The sequence below is a fragment of the Heterocephalus glaber genome, unplaced genomic scaffold (assembly GCF_053883595.1).
Source record: "Heterocephalus glaber isolate CG9 unplaced genomic scaffold, H.glaber_assembly_v1.0 deba00001457, whole genome shotgun sequence".
In the NCBI taxonomy this organism is placed as follows: Eukaryota; Metazoa; Chordata; class Mammalia; order Rodentia; family Bathyergidae; genus Heterocephalus; species Heterocephalus glaber.
Window position 1 is genome coordinate 38972085 of NW_028258305.1, and position 21244 is coordinate 38993328.

At 49.3% G+C, this 21244-nt stretch overlaps 1 protein-coding gene and 1 long non-coding RNA gene across 4 annotated transcripts in view; one reads left to right on the forward strand and one right to left on the reverse strand.

The window, feature by feature from the left end:
• Togaram2 (TOG array regulator of axonemal microtubules 2) overlaps nucleotides 1–21244 on the reverse strand; it is a 55703-nt gene that overhangs the window by 6922 nt on the left and 27537 nt on the right. For 2 of the 3 annotated variants that reach the window (XM_021253663.2, XM_013070156.3), the window contains 8 exons: nucleotides 20700–20805; nucleotides 19671–19906; nucleotides 17709–17867; nucleotides 13765–13882; nucleotides 13235–13380; nucleotides 11754–11943; nucleotides 11271–11487; nucleotides 4413–4499 (listed from right to left, as the gene is read on the reverse strand). In XM_021253663.2, coding sequence (XP_021109322.1) covers nucleotides 4413–4499; nucleotides 11271–11487; nucleotides 11754–11943; nucleotides 13235–13380; nucleotides 13765–13882; nucleotides 17709–17867; nucleotides 19671–19906; nucleotides 20700–20805 — 1259 coding nt within the window. The remainder of the gene's footprint in view (nucleotides 1–4412; nucleotides 4500–11270; nucleotides 11488–11753; nucleotides 11944–13234; nucleotides 13381–13764; nucleotides 13883–17708; nucleotides 17868–19670; nucleotides 19907–20699; nucleotides 20806–21244) is intronic. The other variant, XM_021253662.2, reaches the window with a different exon arrangement.
• LOC147827039 (uncharacterized) lies at nucleotides 5342–16491 on the forward strand. The gene is made up of 2 exons (XR_015453026.1): nucleotides 5342–5593; nucleotides 9747–16491. It is a non-coding gene; the product is annotated as an uncharacterized LOC147827039 (long non-coding RNA).

Consider the following 21244-nt stretch of genomic DNA (forward strand, 5'->3'; position numbering starts at 1 on the left):
TGCTGACTGTTAGGCCATAACCAGGGCTCCTGCACCTCAACCTGTGGGGCCCCCATGGGATCCTCCAGGGGCCACAGATCCCTCAGAAGCCAAGGTGAATGCTGGAAAAGCAGGGCTGTACTCTCCGGGTCAACCCAGCCACAGCAGTTCCAATAGGAGGGAAGGCTCCCAGGGCAGAAAGGCTTGGAACAGCTTTATCAAGTGACAGAAAGAGGCGCACTGGCCGGAAAGGGCTGAGGGTTGTGTTCTGAGATCGACACAGGCTGCATAGGAAGCATACAGTAACCAGAAAGCAGACAAGTGGCCCCAGTCAGCTCCAAGGTGGGGAACAGGGGGGCAGATGAAGAAAGGGAGCTAGGAAGAAGGGACAGAAAGGAATCACACAATCCTGATCAGCTACCTAGGCCAAACAACTATAACTCAATGTTTTCCCAAATCTCCATGAAATCTCACCCACAGAAAAAAGGTGAGACCATGAAGAAATGTGTGTGCATCCATGTTCATAGCAGTGGTATTCACAAGAACCAAGAGGTCGAAGCAACCCAAGTATCCCTGATTCGATGCATGAATAGGCAAAATGTGGTCCACCCATTCGATGGAATATCATTCAGCTTTAAAAAGAAGGAAATGCTGACACGTGCTTCGGCATGAATGAACCTCAAGGACATTACGCGGAGTGAAACAACTCAGTCATGAGAGGACAAATACTATAGGCGTCCACCTTTCTCAGGTACCTAGCGGAGTCAGTCTCACAGAGATGGAAGGGAAAATGGCGGTTGCAGGGGCTGAGGGGGTAGGGGATGGAGAGTTATTGTTTGATGGTGACAAAGTTTCAGCTTTCCAAGATGAAAAGCAATGCACAGTGGTGATGGTTACACAACATTGTGAAAGTGCTTAATACCACTGAACTGTACACTTCAGACTGGTTCAGATAGTAAATTTTATGTTATATGTATTTTAACACAATAAAAATGGGGGAGGGAAGGTAAGAACAATCCCCCCCAGAGGCTCACCTGTCCCTAACAGAGCCTCCTTCCCCATCTGGTCTTGCCTTCTCCCTCTAACCACCCAGCAGGGAGCTGCTGTACTCCAGCCCCGGGCAGCTCCCTCCTCAGAAGCAGAGCAACCCCGCCCAGCTCAGCTCCACTCCACAGCCCACACGGTTGCTCACGTCTTCCGGGATGACAGAGTTCCAGCTGCCTCAGAGCCAGTCCCCAGGTACAGGCATGTGGAGGTCACCTGGCTGGTTGGGTCTGTCTCTCAAGTTGCCAAAAGCACAGAAGCCCTTCTGGGATCCATCGTGAAGGAGTGAACCCCATTAAACTCACTCTGAAAAGGCAGCTGGAGTAATTAGCAAAAGATTTACTCCTATTAAGCTGTGCTATTATTAGTCCACGCTTTCTGTCAAAGGAAATTTTCTCCTCTGTTCCTAGCTGACACCAAGTTAAGAGAAGAGCCCTGAAGAAGCTCTTGCTTTTGAGGCCTCTTAGAAATAGGAAAAAATTATAGTAAGTAAAAATCTAAAATGAGGCTACATCCCCATCCTGGGGCCCCTGTATCACCTTCACAAGGACAAGGAAGGTTTCCCTCAGAGAACACTGATTTGGAGCAGCAGAGAAGGGTTCTCGCCTGGTCTCCTGACGGTCTTAGTACCATGGCCCTGTTCTCACCACAGGACTCCCTAGCACCACAGCAGCCAGACTCCTGGGGACAAATCCTGGGTGACTCACCACGGACCTTGGGCACTTAACTTTTCTGAGCCCCGTTTTCCTTGTCTCTAACAAAGGGACACTCATAGGACCCACATCCTCCTTGCGGGGCTGTTTGGATGGTTAAATGATCCAAGGCATGAAGACAGTTCAGGAGCCCCTCAAGTTTAAGCAGGGACACAGCATGATCCATCTGCATTTTAGGGGGATCTCTGGGGTCCTGGGGACACAATGAGTCCTCCTGCCTCCTCCCAAGATGTCGAGGAGGATTTGACAAGTGAGAAGGATAATAAAACTCAGCCCACGAAAACACTCAGACCCCCCAAATTCAAAGACCCAATTCAAAAATGGGCATCTGAAATGAACAGACATTTCTCAGACAAAAGTAAAAGCAGCAAATAAATACATGAAAAAATGCCAGCAGGTAAAGGAAAGCTATCTTTTCACAGCAAATCACCTTGTGCCCACTGTACTAGGGAATTAGGCAGAAATTAGGCAAAGTTTGTTTCGCCAACCTTCAGGAAAGGGAGAAAGCGAGGCGTAGGAGGGATCAGGGAAGGCAGGAGAGAAAAAGGAAGAGAAATAGAAGGAAAAGGAGGAGGTAGGTAGAGAGGAGGAAGACATAGGAAATAGTGTATTTAATGTTTGAGTCCTTGAATTGCAAAGGCAATTAATTTCCCATACTGCTTGAGGCTAGAATTTTGCTTGATATTGTAGCTAGTACTTCTGCATGCAGAATTTAAAAAGCCATAATGTTAAATATTTTGACATTGAGCTTTACAAAACAATAACAGGCACAACTAGAGCTCTATTTTTTTTATTTTTGTGGATAGTTCATTTCTATGATTTCCAGCACAATTCCCTGCTGGGTATCTTCCCCAAAGAATTAAAAGAATCATACCACAGCGATATATGTCCATCCATGTTTATAGCGGCACAGTTTGTAATAGCTAAAGCTTGGAAACAGCCCAAGTGTCCACCAACTGGAGACTGGATAAAGAAGATGTGGTTTTTTTATAAAATGGAGTACTACTCAGCCATAAAGAACGAAAAACTAGAGACATTTATAGCTAAATGGATGCATATTGAGGCCATCCTCTTAAGTGAAATAAATAGGACACACACGTGTAAATACCAAATAGTTTCTCTAGTGTGAGAAACTAAGAGTGTAAATGAGGATTAAAATGATTAAAATGAATAATTGATAATTTGAAATATGAAGAAAAGGCTCAAAGGGGTAGGGGTGGCAGGAAGGAAAGGGGAGAGATCAGTTACAGGCTGGAATCTGGAAAGAATCCATATATAGATTGTGTTTAAAGCTATAGGAAGAGATGTAGATAGAGACTAGGCTGGAGCTCATCAGTGGGTTGGGAAGGAAGAGTCACTGAGATCAAAGGAGAGAAGAGTGTGTTTCCAGAAGAAGCACATACAGCTATGTACAGTACACAGTACTCGATAGTGTGATAAATGACTGTTACTGTTTTAGGTACTTATCATAACATGCTGTGCTTTTCATCCATTAGAGCATAATCCTACTTATATAAAAGAGTTTACTGTAAAACAGTGTGCTGCTATGCCAGTGGTGGCCTCATGTCTCTCATGTTTAACTGCATATTTGGATAATATAAAGGGGCCATCACAGATGATTGACATATACCTTCTCAGTTTGCACTTAGAAGTTGGCACTGTGTGGTACTTTGCAATACACACGGATGAAATTGCCTAATAACATATTTCTCTGATTATATTTCCATCACGTGTCACATGACTGTATTGAAATTTAAATTTTTAAAAAAATTTGGCCTCTGTGGAGTCTACTAGCTAATTAGAATTTTTTTTCCAGACCACTATGTGTTCAATATTAGTTTTGAAAATCTTTCTAAAACAAATCACATCCTCTGATGTCTTGTTAACGCTTGAGATGGTTTTTTAAATTATATGGAAAAATGTTTAAGTACTTTTGGGTTTTGCTTTGGTTGAGTTCTATTGTATTTGAATATTATTATAGTTTTTCCCTTGCATTGCTTTTCTTTGAATAATTTTAATTTTTGCATATGTGTGTGTTTAGTGAATAATAATAAAGTTATACATTTAAAAAAAAACTCAGCCCAAGGTCAGTGTGGGCGGATGGCAAATGGGCCTATGGACCTCAAAGCCTGGGCCTTTTCCATGTTGCCACCTCAAGGGCCCTGGGAGCAGGGATTGATCCTGGAATGAAGCCACTGAAGGCTTCTCCTGCAGGCTCAAGAAGAAATCGGATTGATAAGAGCCATCTGCTTGAACAAGGCAGAGATCCAGGCCAAGGCCAGCACCCAGCCGAGAGCCAAGTGGCATTGAAAGCCAGCCTGCACCCTGTTCGCCAGGCCACAGACAGGGCAGCTTCGAATTCTCACAACCATGTTGTCTGCCAGCCGAGCAGTACACTCAGCAGGCAGTGTCTACCTGAACACTTTTCCTGGTTCCCACAGAGGCATGGGACAGGCTACAGGAAGATCCCTTTGCAAAGAGGAAGAAATGCATTGTCGTTTCTTAGAAACTATTTAGCTACATACATTCCTGCCTCCTTGGACTGAAAAGAAAGATTGTCTTCCTGGGAATGTGGAGATTGTCACAAAGAGCAAATGATCAAAACTTTTCAATGACCCGAGGGATTATTTGCAGTCTCGGAGAGGAGGACAGAGCCCGCAGGGAGGGGTTGCTCACCCGACAGGCGTTCCGTGATGTCCAGCACTGCACGGCCGCTCAGGAAGCGCACCCGCCCAGCAAACGCTTGGAGGAGGACGAGGTGGTCTGCAAGACATGGAGGTGTCAGTGGTCGCCAAGCATTGGGCTAAATTCCCAAGCCAGGTACCCACACGCCTGCATAAGGAAGAAGCCCTTTGGGGCTGATTTAATTTCTCCAGGTCTTGGTGGGGCCACTTTGAAGAGCAAATGGGCACAGGGTGTTTGAGGAACAGTGCCCAACTGGCTCCCAAGCAAGCTGCATTTATTTCCACGGGTCTGGTTCATGTTGTCTGTGATTCTCAAAGTTGCCATGAAGTTTGGGGCAAAAGAGTGTGTAGATGGAGGATGGACAGACAGAGATGGGTAGATGCATATGGGGATATAAAAATATATTTACAGTTTTAGAAGACACTGAAATACTGAACAATTGTCACACAAAAGCCAACACAGAGTTGGGGTTAGAACCAGGCATCATGGCACATGTTCTCTGCACTCTGGGAGGCCGGGGCAGGAGGATTACAAGTCCAAGCTCAGCCTGGGTAACTTAGCACCTTAGTGAAATAATGTCTCAAAATAAAGAAGGGTTGGGGATGTAACTCAATGAAAAGGTATGGAGCTGAGAATGGAGCTGGGAACCAAGACAAGCTCCTTCATCCGCCCCCTCCAGGGAGGCCACTTTGAGAAACAGACACTTTAGCCATAAACCTGGCCCAAGGTGGAAAGCTCCATGCTCCTGTTGTTTCTCCCCGTTCTAGTTGCTATCTCCTGGCTTCTCAAACTGTTAAACTTGGAGGCCTGCATTCCTCACAAAAACACGCAAGGTGAGGAAAGCCGCCCCTGTCTGAGAAAGCTGTGGTGACCTTGCGAATCCACCAGGCCTGACGGCTCTCCTTTTGTCTCCACAGCACCTGTGCCTCAAACTGCAGAGGCCCCAGTGTGCCCAGCTCCTGGCATTCTGCAACCCCGGCAGTCAATGCACCGTTCAGTGGGAGGTGGGGCAAGAAACTAGAGGCCTCTGTCAGGGGTGTGGCTGCAGGACTTGCCCGCACCTGTCAGGAACAGAGGACGGGAGGCTCAACACCTGTCACCAAAGCAGCCCGGCAAGTGCATCTTGATGTCTGAGTCCATTTTCTGCTGCCATAACAGAAAACCACAGTCTGGTAATTTATGAACAATACAAGTTAATCTGGCGCAGGGTTCCAAAGGCTGCAAAGTCTAACAGCATGGTGCCAGGGGTGGGAGACAGAAGGGCAAACGCTTGTGTGATAGACAGAAAGGGCCAAGTCACTCTCTTTACCAGGAACCCACCCCCACAGTAAGTAACCCACTCCCTGCAGGAGCATCGTTAATCTATTCATGAGCAGCACCTTCTGATCTAATCACCTCTCCGTGGTTAAGAGGATTACCGCTTAGTCCTGCCCAGTGGCTAGTCAGTTCAGCGTGGATTTTAGAGGGAGCATCCAAACCATGGCACCAGGGCTGTGGGCCCCCGACATCTCGGGGCCAGACCTGTACCCCCAGGGACAGTCTAGAGACCAGCCTGAGGAGCTCTTCCCAGATATCCCACCTCTCCCAGGGTGATGTCACAGCTCCAACGTTGCCCACACAGCCACAAATCCAGCTAAGAGCTAATTCCTGCTTGCCTTGCTCCCTTGCTGAGGCCCATGAGGGATACAGAAGAGAAAATGTACATGTTTATCTCTGCTGTTTGCAAAAGCTCCATCCACAAGGCAGCAGTCTTTAATTTGTCCAGGGACATGAAAGAGATGCCTGCTTCTAGAATACTGCACTTAGCAAGAAGTGGTCTCAGAGGGTCTTGGTAAAATTGTAATTGTGTAAGAATAGGTTTTGTGTCAACATCACCTGTATTATGATTTCCATGTGCTTCTGTTTGTTCCATACCCCTCCCCTCATCGTTCGAAATGAATTCACATTTGAAGACAGAGGATTTCTCTCTCCTGGATCACCTCTTACGATGCCCAATCTAGCTCCTGCTCAGAGCCAGAAGGAAGTGAACTTGGGGAGTACTTGAAAATGCATGTCCAGGACAGCCTGTTCCCACAGCATGTAGTTCACAACAGGTTCTTGATAAATGCTTGTGGAATGCAGGACAATATCAGAACCAAATATGTTTTCCCAAGCTGGTTTATGAACCCCAGCACACTAAAGCCAGGCAGCTGGCCTGTCTTCCTCTGACCACTTCTAGAGTAAAGACTCAACTTTTAGGGCATGCTCAGGTTTAATGGGAGGCAATAAAACATAGTGATGAAGAGTATGGGCTCTGAGTGCAGACTGCCTAGGTTTAAATCTGGCTCTTCCATATTTTACTATGTTACACTGGAGATGCCACTTATTGTCTCTGTGCCTCAGTTTACACATTCATAAAATGAGGATGATCCTAGAACCTTTCTCAAAGAGTTGCTGTGATAATTAAATGATTAGCATAATGCTTAAGATCATGCCTAGAGCATGTAATTACTATGTATCTGCTATTTTTGTTATGATTATTATTACCCTAAAATTCTCGGAAATCCCAGCATGCTTAATGGTAGAGAGACCAGTTAAGAGGCCAGAACCTAACTTTTGAAAGTTTAAAATCGGTGCTTTGTTAGCCTAGAATGAGTTTTCATAATCTCCTCTTCTGCCTTACAAGAAAGCCGAGACTGGCCTTGCAATGAAAAGAATGTCTTAAAAGCCATGCAGGGCCGGGGATTTAGCTCAGTAGTTCTGCCGCCTGCCTCACAAGCATAAGGTCCCGAGTTCGATCCCCAGTACCGAAAAAAAAAAAAAAAAAAAAAAGAGAAGTAAAAGCCATGCAATGAGGAGAAATAGCCACTGGCTGGTAGGCCACAAACCCTGCCTCCTGGCCCAGGCTCACCTCTCCATAATGGGGCCAAGGTCTAGAGGACCTCACATCTGTCCCATCCAGCCGAGCTCATTGGTCACCTGCTTACCCTCAGGGTTATCCTCAAGCAGAGAAGAGTCTTTAAGAAACTATAAAGCCAGGTGTGGTGGCACATGCCTGTAATCCCAGCACTTGGGAGACAGAGGCAGGAGAATTGCTGCAAATTTGAGGCCAGCCTGAGCTACAGAGTGAGTTCAAGGTCAGCATGAACTACATAGTGAGACCCTGTCTCAAAACACACACACACACACACACACACACACACACACAAACAGCAACAACAACAAAACTGCAGCATGGATAGTGGCAACAAAGAAACTCAAGTTGAGCTGGACTCCCCACAATAAGCACAATACTCAGTAAATTATAATATGCCAGAGCCTCCGTGGCTGTTAAGACCGGGTAGGTTCCTCTCAGGAAAAGATGGGAAGTGATCCACCTGCATAGAAACATGCAGACAGCCACAGGATGGAGCTGCTAAGATTGCAATCATATGTAAATGTTCATTCTCTGATTCCTTTAAAGAAGGATGCAAAGTCAAATTTATGGTCACAACTAGGTACACAGATATGCACAGGAAAAAAGTCTGAAATGAAGAATGCCAAATGTTAACAATGATTTCTCTTAGCAGTTGGAACTCATTTAAGAGAGTTATTTTTTTCTTTTCAAATGCTTCATGTTTTCCATTTTCTCATTAATTAATAACTATGTATTTTACAGTGCTGAAATAGACCTTATATTTTTTAATTAACTAGAGAGACTACACATTAGCACGGGAAAGTGGATAGTATTAAAGAAGCAAAATCAAAATTGTATTCACATTATAGTTTTTAACTAGGGAAATGTGTATACGTGTAGACAAAAAATAGAAGATTACAGATATGTTAAGCAGTCAGTATAATGGAGATGCATCATGGTGAATTTTTAATTCCATTGACACTATAATGTTGGTCATATGATTTACATAAGGTAAAAAGTTTAAAGTCAAAGAGCAAAATAGGGGAAGTAGATCTGAAGCCACGCCCCTTCCAAGCTTATCTGCAGTCTCCAGCCCTGGCCAGGGGCTGGGCTAAATTAAGAGAGCTCCCTTGGGCTCTGAGAAGCCTGAATGTGAAGGTCATCTGGGAGAGGCTGAGCTGTCAGCCACCTGTAGGGAAGATCCTTTTGTAACTAACCCAGTAACAGAGCCCAAAGACAGGGTCAGTGAGTCCATCAGAAACTTAATTAAGTCCCAGAATAATGCCCCTGAAATCAAGAAGCCTTGGCAAGGAGTAGGAGGAATGCCGCAACCTGAAGCCTGGAGAGAACCCAAGGCAGCCAGTGACAAATGGCAGAGGTTGGGGAACAAGGTGCCTTACATATCTCCTCTCTCACCATCCCCCCCAAAAGAGGACAGTAGCAGAAATCCTCCCCTGCGCTGTCAACCAACATATCTCTCAGCCCCACCCACTCTCAGGAAAACCAGGGAACTAGAAGAGATGACTTTGGCTGATGAGTCCACTTAGCACTCACTTTCAGAATCGAGGGGAATCAGGAGGCTCCCTAAGCGGGCCCACCTCTCCTTTGGTTGCGCCATCTGGACTCCGTGCCAGAAGATGGCCTGATGACCTCATCTGACATCATTTTTGATCCCCTTGGCCACACAATTAGCAAGAAATGAAAAAGAACATGCTGATCCAATGCTTTGTGACTTCCACATTTGAGCATTTCACATCATTTACCAGTCCTGGAGCCCAGAATCCCCAAGAGGACATGAAGAAGCAGGGTCAGAGAAAGCTCTGTCCATCAAAGTGCTCCAAGGCACTTCCAGGAAGAAGCTTGGAGTGCTAATTTCCCCCCATCCTTACCCAAGGATACCACTAGAGCCACCAGGCCCAACTTGAGTGATCTGGGAAGGCTATGCCCCTTCTCTCCTGTCTCAGCTGGCCCCCCACCGGTAGTGGGAAGCTAAGTTATTTGCACACATTTATCCCTGTGGCCCAGGCTCGGAGCATTCCAGGCAGATGAGAGCCATTCCTAGGGACAACTTGACAACAATGATGAACTCTTGGTCTAGCTTAAATCCCTCCAGCTCTGGCCTCAATGGATGTAGAAATCAGCTTGCCCCTTCATAGTTAAAATTCTCTTAACTTTAAAAAAAAAATAGTTCTATTTTTTTGCTGATTGGACTGAGAGGGTCTGGCACACAGCCAAGTCATCTGGCCCAGAAAGCTCAAAATCACCTGCCTCTAAGACAGTGTACTGTATTCCGCTTCCAAGGGACGTAATCAGGTCACTGGGCTCATGGCCCTAAGGAATGAGTGAGTTAGTTCCCATGAGAGTGGTTGTTTGCTATAAAGAAAGACAAGCCTCTACCTGGTTTCTGACTTCCTACTTCACCACAGAATCTCTTCTTTGTCTGCTCTCAGGATCGTGATACCATCTGCCATGAGGTCCTCACCACAGGAGCTGAGCAGAAGCTGATGCCATGCTCTTGGGCTTCCAGAACTGTGAGCTTAAAAAACCTCTTTTCTTTCTGAAGATTCCAGCCTCAGCTATTTTGTTATAGCAGTAGAAAATGGACGAATACTCAGGCCATCCCCAAGTCCCCTGCTTTCCAGGGTGCCCAGCCCAGATGGGTATGGTGGGCCCAAGTAAAGGAGACCATGGGAGACACCAGATTCTGTAGCCCAAAGCTCCAGGCTCCACCATGTCCCGGGAGACTGGCCCAGTGCCAAAGAGCAGAAGCTGAAGCACCCAGGGGAAGAAGAGTTAAAACCTCTCTCCCTAGACGTGGATGCTCATCCTCTTCAAATATCTAAAGCCCATTCTGCTTGGTGCCGGTTTTCTCAATAAATCCAAGGCCCACAGTGATTTACCAAGAGCTTTGGTTATTGGCAACAACAATCTCACTTACCCAGAGCAGCGCTGAGAACAAGCCATAATTTAGAACTGGATTTATATTGTTTGTTCTACAGCAACGAACTCAGCAAATCATAAATTCCCTCTGAGATGAGAAGAGGAAATTGACAATATTTATGGACTTAAAAGGCAGAGAAGGGCTTGACCAAGCCTCTGATTTGTAACTGTAACTCCTCCTGGTGGCTCCGCCAAGGACGCAGCTGCTGTCCCAGTCCTAGCAGCTGGGCTCGGGCCACGGCAGGGAGATGGGGAGGGGAGAGTGTGCCAAGAGGTGCATCCAGCCTGCTGTGGGCTGGTCTATGATGCCGCAGGAAGGCAGGCCCTGTGCCAGTGGGGACATACAGCAGCAAGGGAAACGAAGCCCAGTGTTCAGCTCAGGAGCTCCTCCCACGGCGGTGAGACCTGTTTGCAAAAACTCATCAATCTGCCATCCAGGACATAAGGCTACACATGTACCACTTTCTGGGTGCACTTTCATCTATATACTGGGTGCACCAAATATCAACTATGAAAGGAAAAGGACAGGCAATGGATGCACTGAGAATTCCACCTAATGTTGGAGAATTGAAATGTAATGCAGCAAAGCACATAGGAGGTGAGAGGTTCTCGCTTTTCCTGATAGCTCCTCCATAGCTCCTTCCATTTGTTTTATTTTTTTTTTTTAGTTCCCTTTTCCAACTCTCCATTCTCCCTCCTGTCCATCACCAAGCCCTGGACCTTTAGTCCTTGCCCTGCCCTCCTTTCTCACCCTCTGAGAGGCTGTGTGGCCCAGGGAGTTATTCCCCTGGTATAGCCATGAGGAGGCCAGGCCAGGTCATCTCCACATCATCGCCCCTCTTAACCACCCAGTACCCAAGTGGATGGGACATGGAGAGGCCTCCAGCCAAGAGCCTCAGAGGCCCTGGGATGCCAATGTCTGTCCTGAGCAGGCTCCGAAGAGACGTTTGGCCCAAGAACCAACCAGGGCCATTCACCACTGTGTTGACTCCCAAGCAACGTGGTGACCCGGGAGCCAGCTGCCTCCCACTCACCCAGGCTCTCTGTCATTGCATCCAGCACAGAGGTGGCAGCAGTGGTGATCCCCAAGTTCTTGGAGTTGAGGTTGTCTGCAACAGCGATGATGAGGGAGAGCAGCATGGGGTGCACACTGTCCTTGAGGAGGGGGATCATCTTGGCGAGAGACTCCAGAGCCCACTGGTTCACTTTCTTGTTGGAATCCTGAAGCCTTGGGGTGAAAGCATCAAAGACCTATTGAGAGAACAGAACCAGGAGCCCACCATAAATCTGCCAGAAGGACAAGAGAAGCAGAGACGGCATTTCCAAGGTGTGCTTAGCCCCTTGGCCACATCCAGGTACGCTTTTGGCATCACAAAGGCCAAATGGAAGCAAGTGTTTCCGAGGCTCCTGCTCCCCTGGGAGTTCTGGCACAACATCTGACCTGGTTCAGTTTTCCAAATTGAAGTTGTGCCCACCAGGGACAGATAGGGGAGAGGAAAGAGGTGAGCAGCACTCACCTGGACCAGGTTGGCGATGATGAGCTCTGGCTTGGTCTTGCAGTGCTCAAGGAGCCGCGCCACGCCTTCCATCCGAGACTGGTACTCTCTGGCCTCCAGCAGCCTCCTCAGCTCCCGAAGTTGTTCTGCTATTTCCACGCCACCCGGCAGGGAGGAGCGTACTGCCAGCCACGGGCCATTGGAGCCAACCCTAGGGGAAGGAGGGTTTGACCCCTGGGGAAGAGCCCCAGTAGATAAGCACAGCACCTGCCCTATGCTCCCTCTCACTGGCAGGTGGGGCAGAGACAACTGTGTCACCTGTGGCTCAGCTGACACCCAGTTCTCCTCTACTTGCTGCTTGGGGACACTGGCCTTGGGAAGCCTGGAAGTCTCTCTTCCCCCACCTTCCGCCTGATGCCTATATCCTGTGCCTGGTTGGCTAGGCTCTGCTCACTCCTCCAGCACCTGGGGAAATGTTAAGAAGCCCTGTCCCCTGCCATTGGGTCACATGCCCATCAGAGTCCCCATGGGCATTCCAGCCAGTATGAGAGCAGCTCCATATAGACCTCCTATCTTCCACCCTGTGTTCAAAGCCAGGGCCACTGAGTTCATGCCCTACCCCAAGGTCCCACCTAACAAGACCCAACAGCGTCCATCTGCCCTTCATTCCTACATCCCACGCTCTTGCCTACCAAGAGTTGTGCTGCACTCTTGACAAGGAGGTAAGAAATGTGGTCTTTGCCTTAAGGAACTCATGGACCAATGGAAGGCAGAGTTACAAAGAACAAGGAGCAGCCATCCACTCTGAGAACATGGGGCACAGAGTGTCATAGTGCCATCTGGAAGAAGGTGACAGGTGAGCTGACTCTTGTAGAATCAACAGGCATGCTCCAAGTGAAGACTGGGCAGCATAAAGAAAGGCACAACAGGGAGAGAGGGTGCAGAGGGGCAGGAGCTGCTATGGCCTGGCTGAGAGAAGATGAGAGGGAGAGTACAGGAAGTCACTACTGCAGGGGTGGGCTTTAGCTGTCACCTTGCTAAGGAGTCAGATACGATCATCCCAAGACACTGCAGAAGACTTTAAATTTTAACCACAGGCGTAACCATTGGCTTCCTGCTTGGTTTCTAGATGCTCCTGGCACCACCCTCCAGCCCTTCTGCCAGACCTTCTGGTCTGCCTGTGCTCCAGCTCTGCCTCTGAACCAGTCCCAGGCTGGCCATTCTGGTGGCTGAAGGATCTACTGATCTAAGTGAAGACTGCAAGCCTGACCAACACCACATCTCACCTATAATAATGGAATGGCACTCCCCTGGCCAAGACTGCAGGAACCAACTCTACTGGTGGATGTTCTCGAGGCCAGGATTTGGTCTGCCCGAGATGTGGGTGGAGGACACATCCTATAAATCCATCCATTCCTACTGCTGAACCAAGTAGGTCTCAGCCATACCCCAAACACACAATCCACCCCAGATCTGCCCATGGCCTTGGGGAAGCAAGTTACCTCGAAGGCAGTGTTAGACATGGAGCCCCAGAGAGACGAGAGCAGCCATGCCCCTCCTCGATGAGCAGCCCGTTCTCACATGCCACCAGACTCCTTGACACCTTACGGCCTTTGGCAGATGGAAGTTCATGGTTATCTTCTAGTCCCTTGAAAAATACATGCAGAACTTGAGCCAAAAGAAGCAACCCTCTAGGGGACTGCCTAACATTCCAGTAGAAGCCCTGACAAGAGGAACAACCCCTTCCCCCTGGGAGAGCTCCAGAGGGCACAGTGGAGCCTTCCAGAACCCTGGAAATGGCCGGGGCAGAGACCAAGATCCCCACTGAAAAGATGAAGGTGTAGAAGCCCGGGGAGCTCAAGGAACTTGGGTAGTGAGGGTAGGACCAGGGAGTAGCACAGGGGACAGCACCACTTTGCCCTCCCCAGCAACACTGGCGGAATCCAGTCCCCACTCCACTGGCCCACACAAGGGCTGGCGGGCTCCACTCTGACCCACCCCGGAAGACTGCAACTCAATGCCACCTGCTCACCCGCTGCTTGATGGCCGCCATGACTTTCCGCAAGTCATGAGATGGAAGGGACTGCTTCAGAAACACGTCGAACTTAGCATTTGCCATCAAGATGGTCACCATCTTCCGGCCATAAAACCTGCAAGGGAGAAGGAGCAAGATGGAGGAACAGCATAGAAGTGCATGATAAATTTTCTCTACAGCTTCACGTACGTTTCCTAACTTACATACAAAAGTTGTTAACACTTTGTTGTAATTATAAAAGCAATCCCTACATAGTTAAAAATTTGATTCATAAAAGATGAATATCATCCACAATGCCATTATCGAGAAAAAATTACTATTAAAAGTTTCCATATTTTCAGCCAGGTATGGTTGCACACACCTATAATCCTAGCACTCTGGGAGGCTGAGGCAGGAGGATTGCAAGTTCAAGCCCAGCCTGCGAAATTTAATAACTTAGCAAAATCCTCAAATTAAAAAAAAAAAATTAAACTTGCTGGGTTTAACCCCCAGTACTGCCAAAAATTTTTTTTTTTGGTACCGGGGATTGAACTCGGGTCCTTGCGCTTGTGCAGCAGGCGGCGAAACCACTGCGGTAAATCCCCAGCCCTATAAAAAAATTGTTGTACAGTCTGTTTTCCATGCACATACATTCTAGTTGATAGCAGAATTGTATGCATGACACATACTAAGTCATTTCATTTTATCATTAATTTTCCCTCCGTGTCACTTAAAACTCTTTATAAGCATCCATTTAACTACTCAATATTCTGTTCATTGGCTACACTGACATAGATCTGACTTCTTTCCAATGTGGGGAATTCAGGAGTCTGAGGAAGCATTCCAGGGGACAGTGTAGGAGAGGAGTGGTCAGCTCTACTTAGTGTGCAGTGGTCGTTGGGGGAGCGAATCAAGACGGGGGCCTATGGAGGCGGTGACTCTATGACTGGGATTCACAGGCAGAGTAGGAGGTCACAAGCAAGGCAGGGCTAGGGAGTAGGTAGGGAGCAGGGCCATCCAGGGCTCATAACATAGCCCCAGGCATGGGATGGTGAGCAGAGCTTCCACGCAGGGCGAGAACAGGCTGGGGAAGAAGGTAGGACCCTGTCTGGGGAGACATGAAGGAACCAGGCTAAGGCCTGCAGGCACCTGGGGAGCTGAGGAATGATCCCATCAGGACGCTAGTCAGCCTGTCTCTGGCAGTGGTGTGGACGGCAATTGGTGGGGGCAAAGCTAGGGTCCAGGAGACCAGTTAGGAAGCCACTGTCACAGTCCAGGCAAGAGCCCAAGACCTGAAATAAGGCAGAAGAATGGGATCCGAAAGGGTGGCCACATTCGAGAGCTGCTAACAGGACTGAAACCACAGGATTTTGTAGCTGGTCAGATGAGGAGCAGGAAGTGCCTAGAAATGCCATATTTCATCCAACCTAAGAATCTACTGATGGTAAAATACATCATTGCTTTTTTTTTCACTAAAGTAAAGCAGAAAGAGAAAATGCTGGCAATTTCCACTGCCTTCCAGACACTGCACCATGCCCAGGAGGTAGTGAGTGCTACTTGTATTTTTTCCTTCCTTGGGTCAGGTAAAGTTTTGGGCAGTTGCTTTGCAATACAGTGTGGAATTTTGGTCATTCCTTCAAAAACATTTGCTTCCTTGATGTCTAATTTATATCATACTGTTTTATTTCCATGCCTCTTCTCATACATAATAACTTTTCATTTTGATGCCAAACAATAGTATAATATTTCTAAGACATTCAAAATTGTAGTGAAACTCAACAATTCTCTGCAGAGTATCCAAAATGATTTCTGAAAATGAGTAAAAAGGTTGGCAAGCAAAGAAAAGGGTACACCATAGTTTCTATGATGCAAATTTAATTTAAAATTTATACTAGCAACAACAACAACCAAGTCTGCAAATGTGTAAATAGTAACATGCCAACCAGAATCACAGCCTAGCCAACAGTGACTGAGAATGAAATTATAGTGTGGAGGGAAATGTATCTTAGGCTCATGACATACAGGGATCCCGGTCTTGCATCTTGGGTGACTTGGTAAATAATGGTGACTTTGTACAACAGTGGGAACACAGAGAAGCAAACCTGGGGAGAACATAATGAGTTTCTTTAGGAACACTTTGCACTGAGGACAGCAATGAAACACTTGGTGACAGGTCCTCTAGAGATATTAGAGGTTTGGGACTGGCATTCAAAAAAGGGTCTGGGCTGGAGAAAGAGATGGGGAACCCTCAAAGTTTGTTGGTGGCTGGAGCCAAGACAGGTGAGAGCCAGAAAAGGAGGAGCCTGGATAACTAAAGACACTCCACCACCACCTCCATTCACACTGAGGGCAGGGTAGAGATGACATGGAAAAGTTTTAGATAACTTAATAGATTGAATATTAAGGTAGTTGTAGAAGCAAAATAAGTAATGTGTTCTTTTAAGATTTGCTTTTCCTGTAACTCCTTGTTTAAGGTGAGGATTATCTGACTCTAACCAGAAACTTCATTAACCTAACAAAGCTACCATGCCAGGGTGAATTTACAATGTATATGGCCTATGTTGTGGCTGTGACTTGTAAATAGGAACTGGAATTGTATTTACATATCAAAGACCACTAAGGATGAGATAATGGCTAAAAAGGATATAAAAAGGGAAACGCTGAACAAAGGGCAAAGATATTGACCAGACTGGTTTCTGGCATGCCCGTCTGCTCGCGAGAAGAAATTTTATTATTTTATCCGAATTCTGTGTCTCTGTGTATTTCTTTCCGAGATTTCTGCAACAGAGACACGGCCCCTGGCTGCAAGGATAAACCAGAGCCCAGTGACACAGAATCCAAACTGGGATACACATGGTTCCAAAAAGGAAAATGAAACATAGTCAGCATCATCCGAAGTGAGAGGGGCCTCAGACAGGAGAGGGATATTAATCTGGGTCATATTAGGTCTTGACATCCATCCCTCTACCAAGAAATACAAAAAAATAAACAGTCTAAAACCTTCCTCTCCACCACTAGCCCTCATTTCAGTAAACAGCCCTACCATTCACTCAGGTGTTCTCTTTAAATGCCCAAGTGGCATCTTTTGTCTTTGAAACCCTCACCGCCCGTAGGCTGTTAGCTGTGCCTTCGCGGTATACCAAAGCCATCCACTTTCATGGCCATCTGCTTGCTGTCCCCTGCACCCAGCCCCTCTCCCACCATCAGTCCTCCACTGAGCAGCCAGAGAGATTTTTTATTGAAAAAAAACAAGACTCAACAATCAGAGAAAAGTCTCTCTGAAAACAATAAGCATCACTTTTACCCATTACATTGCCGCATAACTGAGGGGTTCCCCCAAGCCTGGCCATCGTCTGTCTTCCTCCAACCCCAAGCTGCTCCCCTCCAGAAGCCCTTGTCCCACTTCCTTCGCCTGGATCACACACCCTGGTCCTCAGAGAGGCCTCCGTGTGGCTGGTCAGTCCTCAGCTCTCCCACTCCATCCTCCATTCCGACTTCACAGCATCTCACCTACATGTCCCTTATGTGTCTCAGATGACCACAATATTTACTTGTTTGTTATCTATCTCCCACACCTAGGAGGTGAGCTCCAAGATCACAAGGGCTTAATTTTTCTTATTTACCTCTGTATCTATAGTAACAAAATTAATGCCCATCAAATACCTTGAGAAAATGCTTGCATGGTTTTACAGAGAATGAGGCTGGGTGGGTGGAGACAAGAACGAGGTCACATCAAGTCGAGGGCGAGGGAAGGGGAGAGAGTGGAGGCAGGGGGCACTGAGCACTCCCTGACGGGGTCTGGTAGGACACTGGAGAGAGATAGGACAACAGCTGGACGGGAAGGACCCAGCTTCTGTCCATCTCACTGTTCCTTTGCAGACCCCAGGGAAGCTGCACTGAGGGCCTGGTCCCTCGTGGCTGGCCAGCTGCCCTGCCTGCCCCAGACCCTGGCTCCAGCCTACCTGGTGTCCTGGTTGGAGTCCTGGGCCAGCCTCACCAGCGTGTGCACCAGCATGTCTATGCTGTCCCTGCTGCCCGAGAGAAGCTTCTCAGCGCCAATCTGCTCCAGGACAGCTGAGAGGTGCTCGGCAGTGCATTTCCGGACTAAGGGGTTTCGGTGGCTGAAAGGAAAACCCAATCACACCCAGGGAGTCAGGCACAGGATAAGGATGGGAGGCCCAAGACTGGTGCACACAGAAGCCATGGCTCCAAAAGCTGTTCAACAGGGGCTAGGGAGTCTTTGACGAAAGGCAGTCAGTTCCTAACCACGGGACTACAAGTGACAACAGGAACAAAAAGACAGCAAGCAAGGTGCTGTCCCCTAAATACAGCCTGTGCTCAGCCTTCTCGGGCCTTCCCAAGCACTTCCCCATCTTTCCTACACCTGGAAAAATCCTCCTCCATGTGTATCTCCTCTTCCTTCCCCAGACCCACAGCAGAATTAGATACTGCTCCTCCTGAGCTGGTGCTTTCTTTGTTCCTAGGATGCATGGTGACACCCTTGTGCCCCTGGGAACAAGGATCGATCTCCCTCCCTCATGCCCACTAAATGCCTGACATTCAGCAGGAGCTTAACGCAAGTTTGTTGAACTGAATGGGGTGATTCAGTCACTGTAACAGGTGCAACCTGAACCCTGCTAAGAGAAACTCATCAGAATGCCGCCTCTTTCGAGCAGGGTCTCTATGTCCACATCACAGCGGGCAGTACTGACCCTTTGCCCCCAAGATCCTACGCCAGTGGAACACAAAGGCCATCAGAGCCTTCCCTGCTCAGTGTGGGCCAGCAACACTGGCAGTTGAAGGAAAATCTGCATTGCAGCAAGATCCTCCGGGGATTCAAACACACAAGCCCGGGGACACCCAACCCTGGTTCTTGTTGACAATGATCAACGGCCCCATGCTCTGTGCCAACCACTATGCTGAGCTCCTTCTATCCCTTGTCTCACATCAACTCCACAAGCACTATTATCATCCTCATTCTGTAGGTGAAGAAGCCGAGGTAAAGGGAGGAACCCAGAAAAAGTACAATTATTGCCCAATTCAGCCACAGTAAGCGCTCAGCAAATATTGGGCAGAGACAGGCACTGTTCCAAGCACTCTCTCGCCAATCAATTCATTGGCTCCACGTTTTATCATTTTATCCCCATTTTACAGATGAAGAGACCAGGCCCGGGGAGGTGGAGGCACAATCCCATACATGAACTCAGGCAATGTGGCTCCGAGCGCCCCACCCTTGGGGCACAATTAGCAAAGGTCTGGGGCTGGTGCCGCAGGCTGGGGTCGGCTGAGAAGCCCCATGCGTCTGTGTGATTACAGTAGTGGGGCAGAGGGGTGTTCGGCCCTGGGAGAGAAAGGGCTGGGGAAATGCCTTTGGTTCGCTGTTGGTTTGGCTTTGATAAAAGAGGAAAGCAAATCCGGCTCCAGCAGTAGCCCAGCCCCTCAGCTCTCCCCAGGAGAAGAGAAGCTGTGTGCTTCACTCTCCACACGGGCCCAGATTTCATCAGAAAGAAGCAGGGCTCCCCTGAGAGGGGAAGGAGCCCCTGGGCACAGCTTAGGCTGCCCTGCAGCCCGGTCTCCGGGGACGTTACCATGGCCACCGTGCACTTCCTGGCCTCGGAGCGGAACGACAGCATCCCGGCTTCTCTAGCCAGGCTCACCCCACTCTCACCCAGGGAGGTGAGGAAAGGCCCAGGGGCAAGCAGGGTCTCCCTCCCACAGCCAAGCGCGCCGGGCCTGAACCCTAACAAGAGAAACGAGCGTGCGCTCTGGGCCTCTGCTAGCCTCTATCCCGGGACGCTCCGCAGCCTCCCTTCCGGCTTCCCATTCGCCCCCCGCCCGCCCGGCTCCCACCCTTCCACATCCCAGGGCCCCTCCTGCCTCCCCTCCCTGACCACCCCCACACCTCAGACAGCGCAGCCACCTACTAGACGCCTGCTGAGGTGAGGGCCGTCAGGGCCCGGGCCGGGGTCACGGTCTCCACCATGGCGCCCAGGGCCCGGCTGGCAGCGCGCTGGATGAACTCGCTGGCGTTCCCCATCTTCTGCAGCAGGCAGCGGGTGACCCCCTCAGCCTCCTGGTCCATGTTCTTCTTCAAAGCCCGGAAAAGGTCTCCCAGGGTGCTGATGGCCAGGCGGGACACCTTGGAGCGGAGGTTGGTGACCTGGGAGACAGGGAGGAGAGGGGCCCTCCAGGACTGCTGGCCCCTGCCAAGGCCTGGGGGAAACGTGGGGGATGGAACTACCCCACCCCTCAGCCGCCCCGGCCCTCACCCCTCGCCACACCGCAAGGGAGGACCCGACAGCGGCTCTGGGCCAGCAGGCCCATTTAGTAAGCATCAAAATTATGAATCCCATCACTATCATCTGAAATTGGGATCATTCTGTCTTCAAAGCATGTTTGTGAGAAGTGTCCAATTTGACCTGCAAACTATGAGAAGGCAGCAGCGGACACGGGAGGACACAGAGCCCGAGCCACACGCAGGAAGCCACAGCCCCGGGCAGCCCGTGTCAACACAGCGTGCTCTGTGCTCTGTGCTCAAGCCCTCAACCCCACAGCAGCTGTCCGCTCCCGGTGCATTCCACCGCCTCTCTCTGGGGACCTGGGGACAGGCGGGGGACCTGGCCCAGAACAATCTCCTCAGACATTTTGGGGCCAGAGGACAAATGGGACATCAGACATTTTGAGTCTATGACAAAAGGACACGTGAGACTCCAGATGTTTCAATTTGCAGAGACTGCAAATAAGGAAGGCCCCGGCCCCAGCTTCGCCCTGTGAAGAACCGGGGCCCCTCCTACCCTGGTGGCTGAGGGCTGAGAAATGGGCAGGCCCAAGCACGCTCTGGGGAGCCTCAGCTCCCATCACAGCTGCCGCGGAACCCACCTCGAAGCCCTGCACCAGGGAAAGGAAGGAAGCTGGGGCGGGGGCACAGCACACGGGCTGCGGAGAGGCCTCACCTCCCCGGTCACTGCCACCGACACGTCGTGCAGCCTCCCAGCCAGGACCTCTGGGTGACAGGCTGCCAGGCGCTGGATGCTCACCAGGCTCTTCTGCTTCACCTGCCTGAGAAGCAAGGCCAGGCTTGTCACAGGCAGCTGAGGAGGGAGGAACCCACTTCCTCTGCAGACCAGGATCCTTCCCCACCCCACACCCCACAGCAGGGTGGGGGTCCTCACAGGCAGAGCCTCCTGGGGCGACACCTAGGCCTGAAGTCCTAACCATTCCTTTGGCATAAACCTTGTTTTTGGCAGTGGACATTGAACCCAGGGCCTTTGCGTTGAACTGCATGCCCAGCCTGCCCAGCCCCACCCCCTTATTTTGAGGTAGGGTCTTCTGAGTTACTAAGTTGCCCGTGCTGGACTTGAACCCATGATCCTCTTGCCTCAACCTCCCACAGTGTTCCCCCCAGCAGTCTTCAGTTCTGGCAGTTCTGGGATTGAAGCCATCCGGGACCTGTTCGGGCCCCCGACACAAAGCAGACACTTTTTCTAGAGGGCTTTGT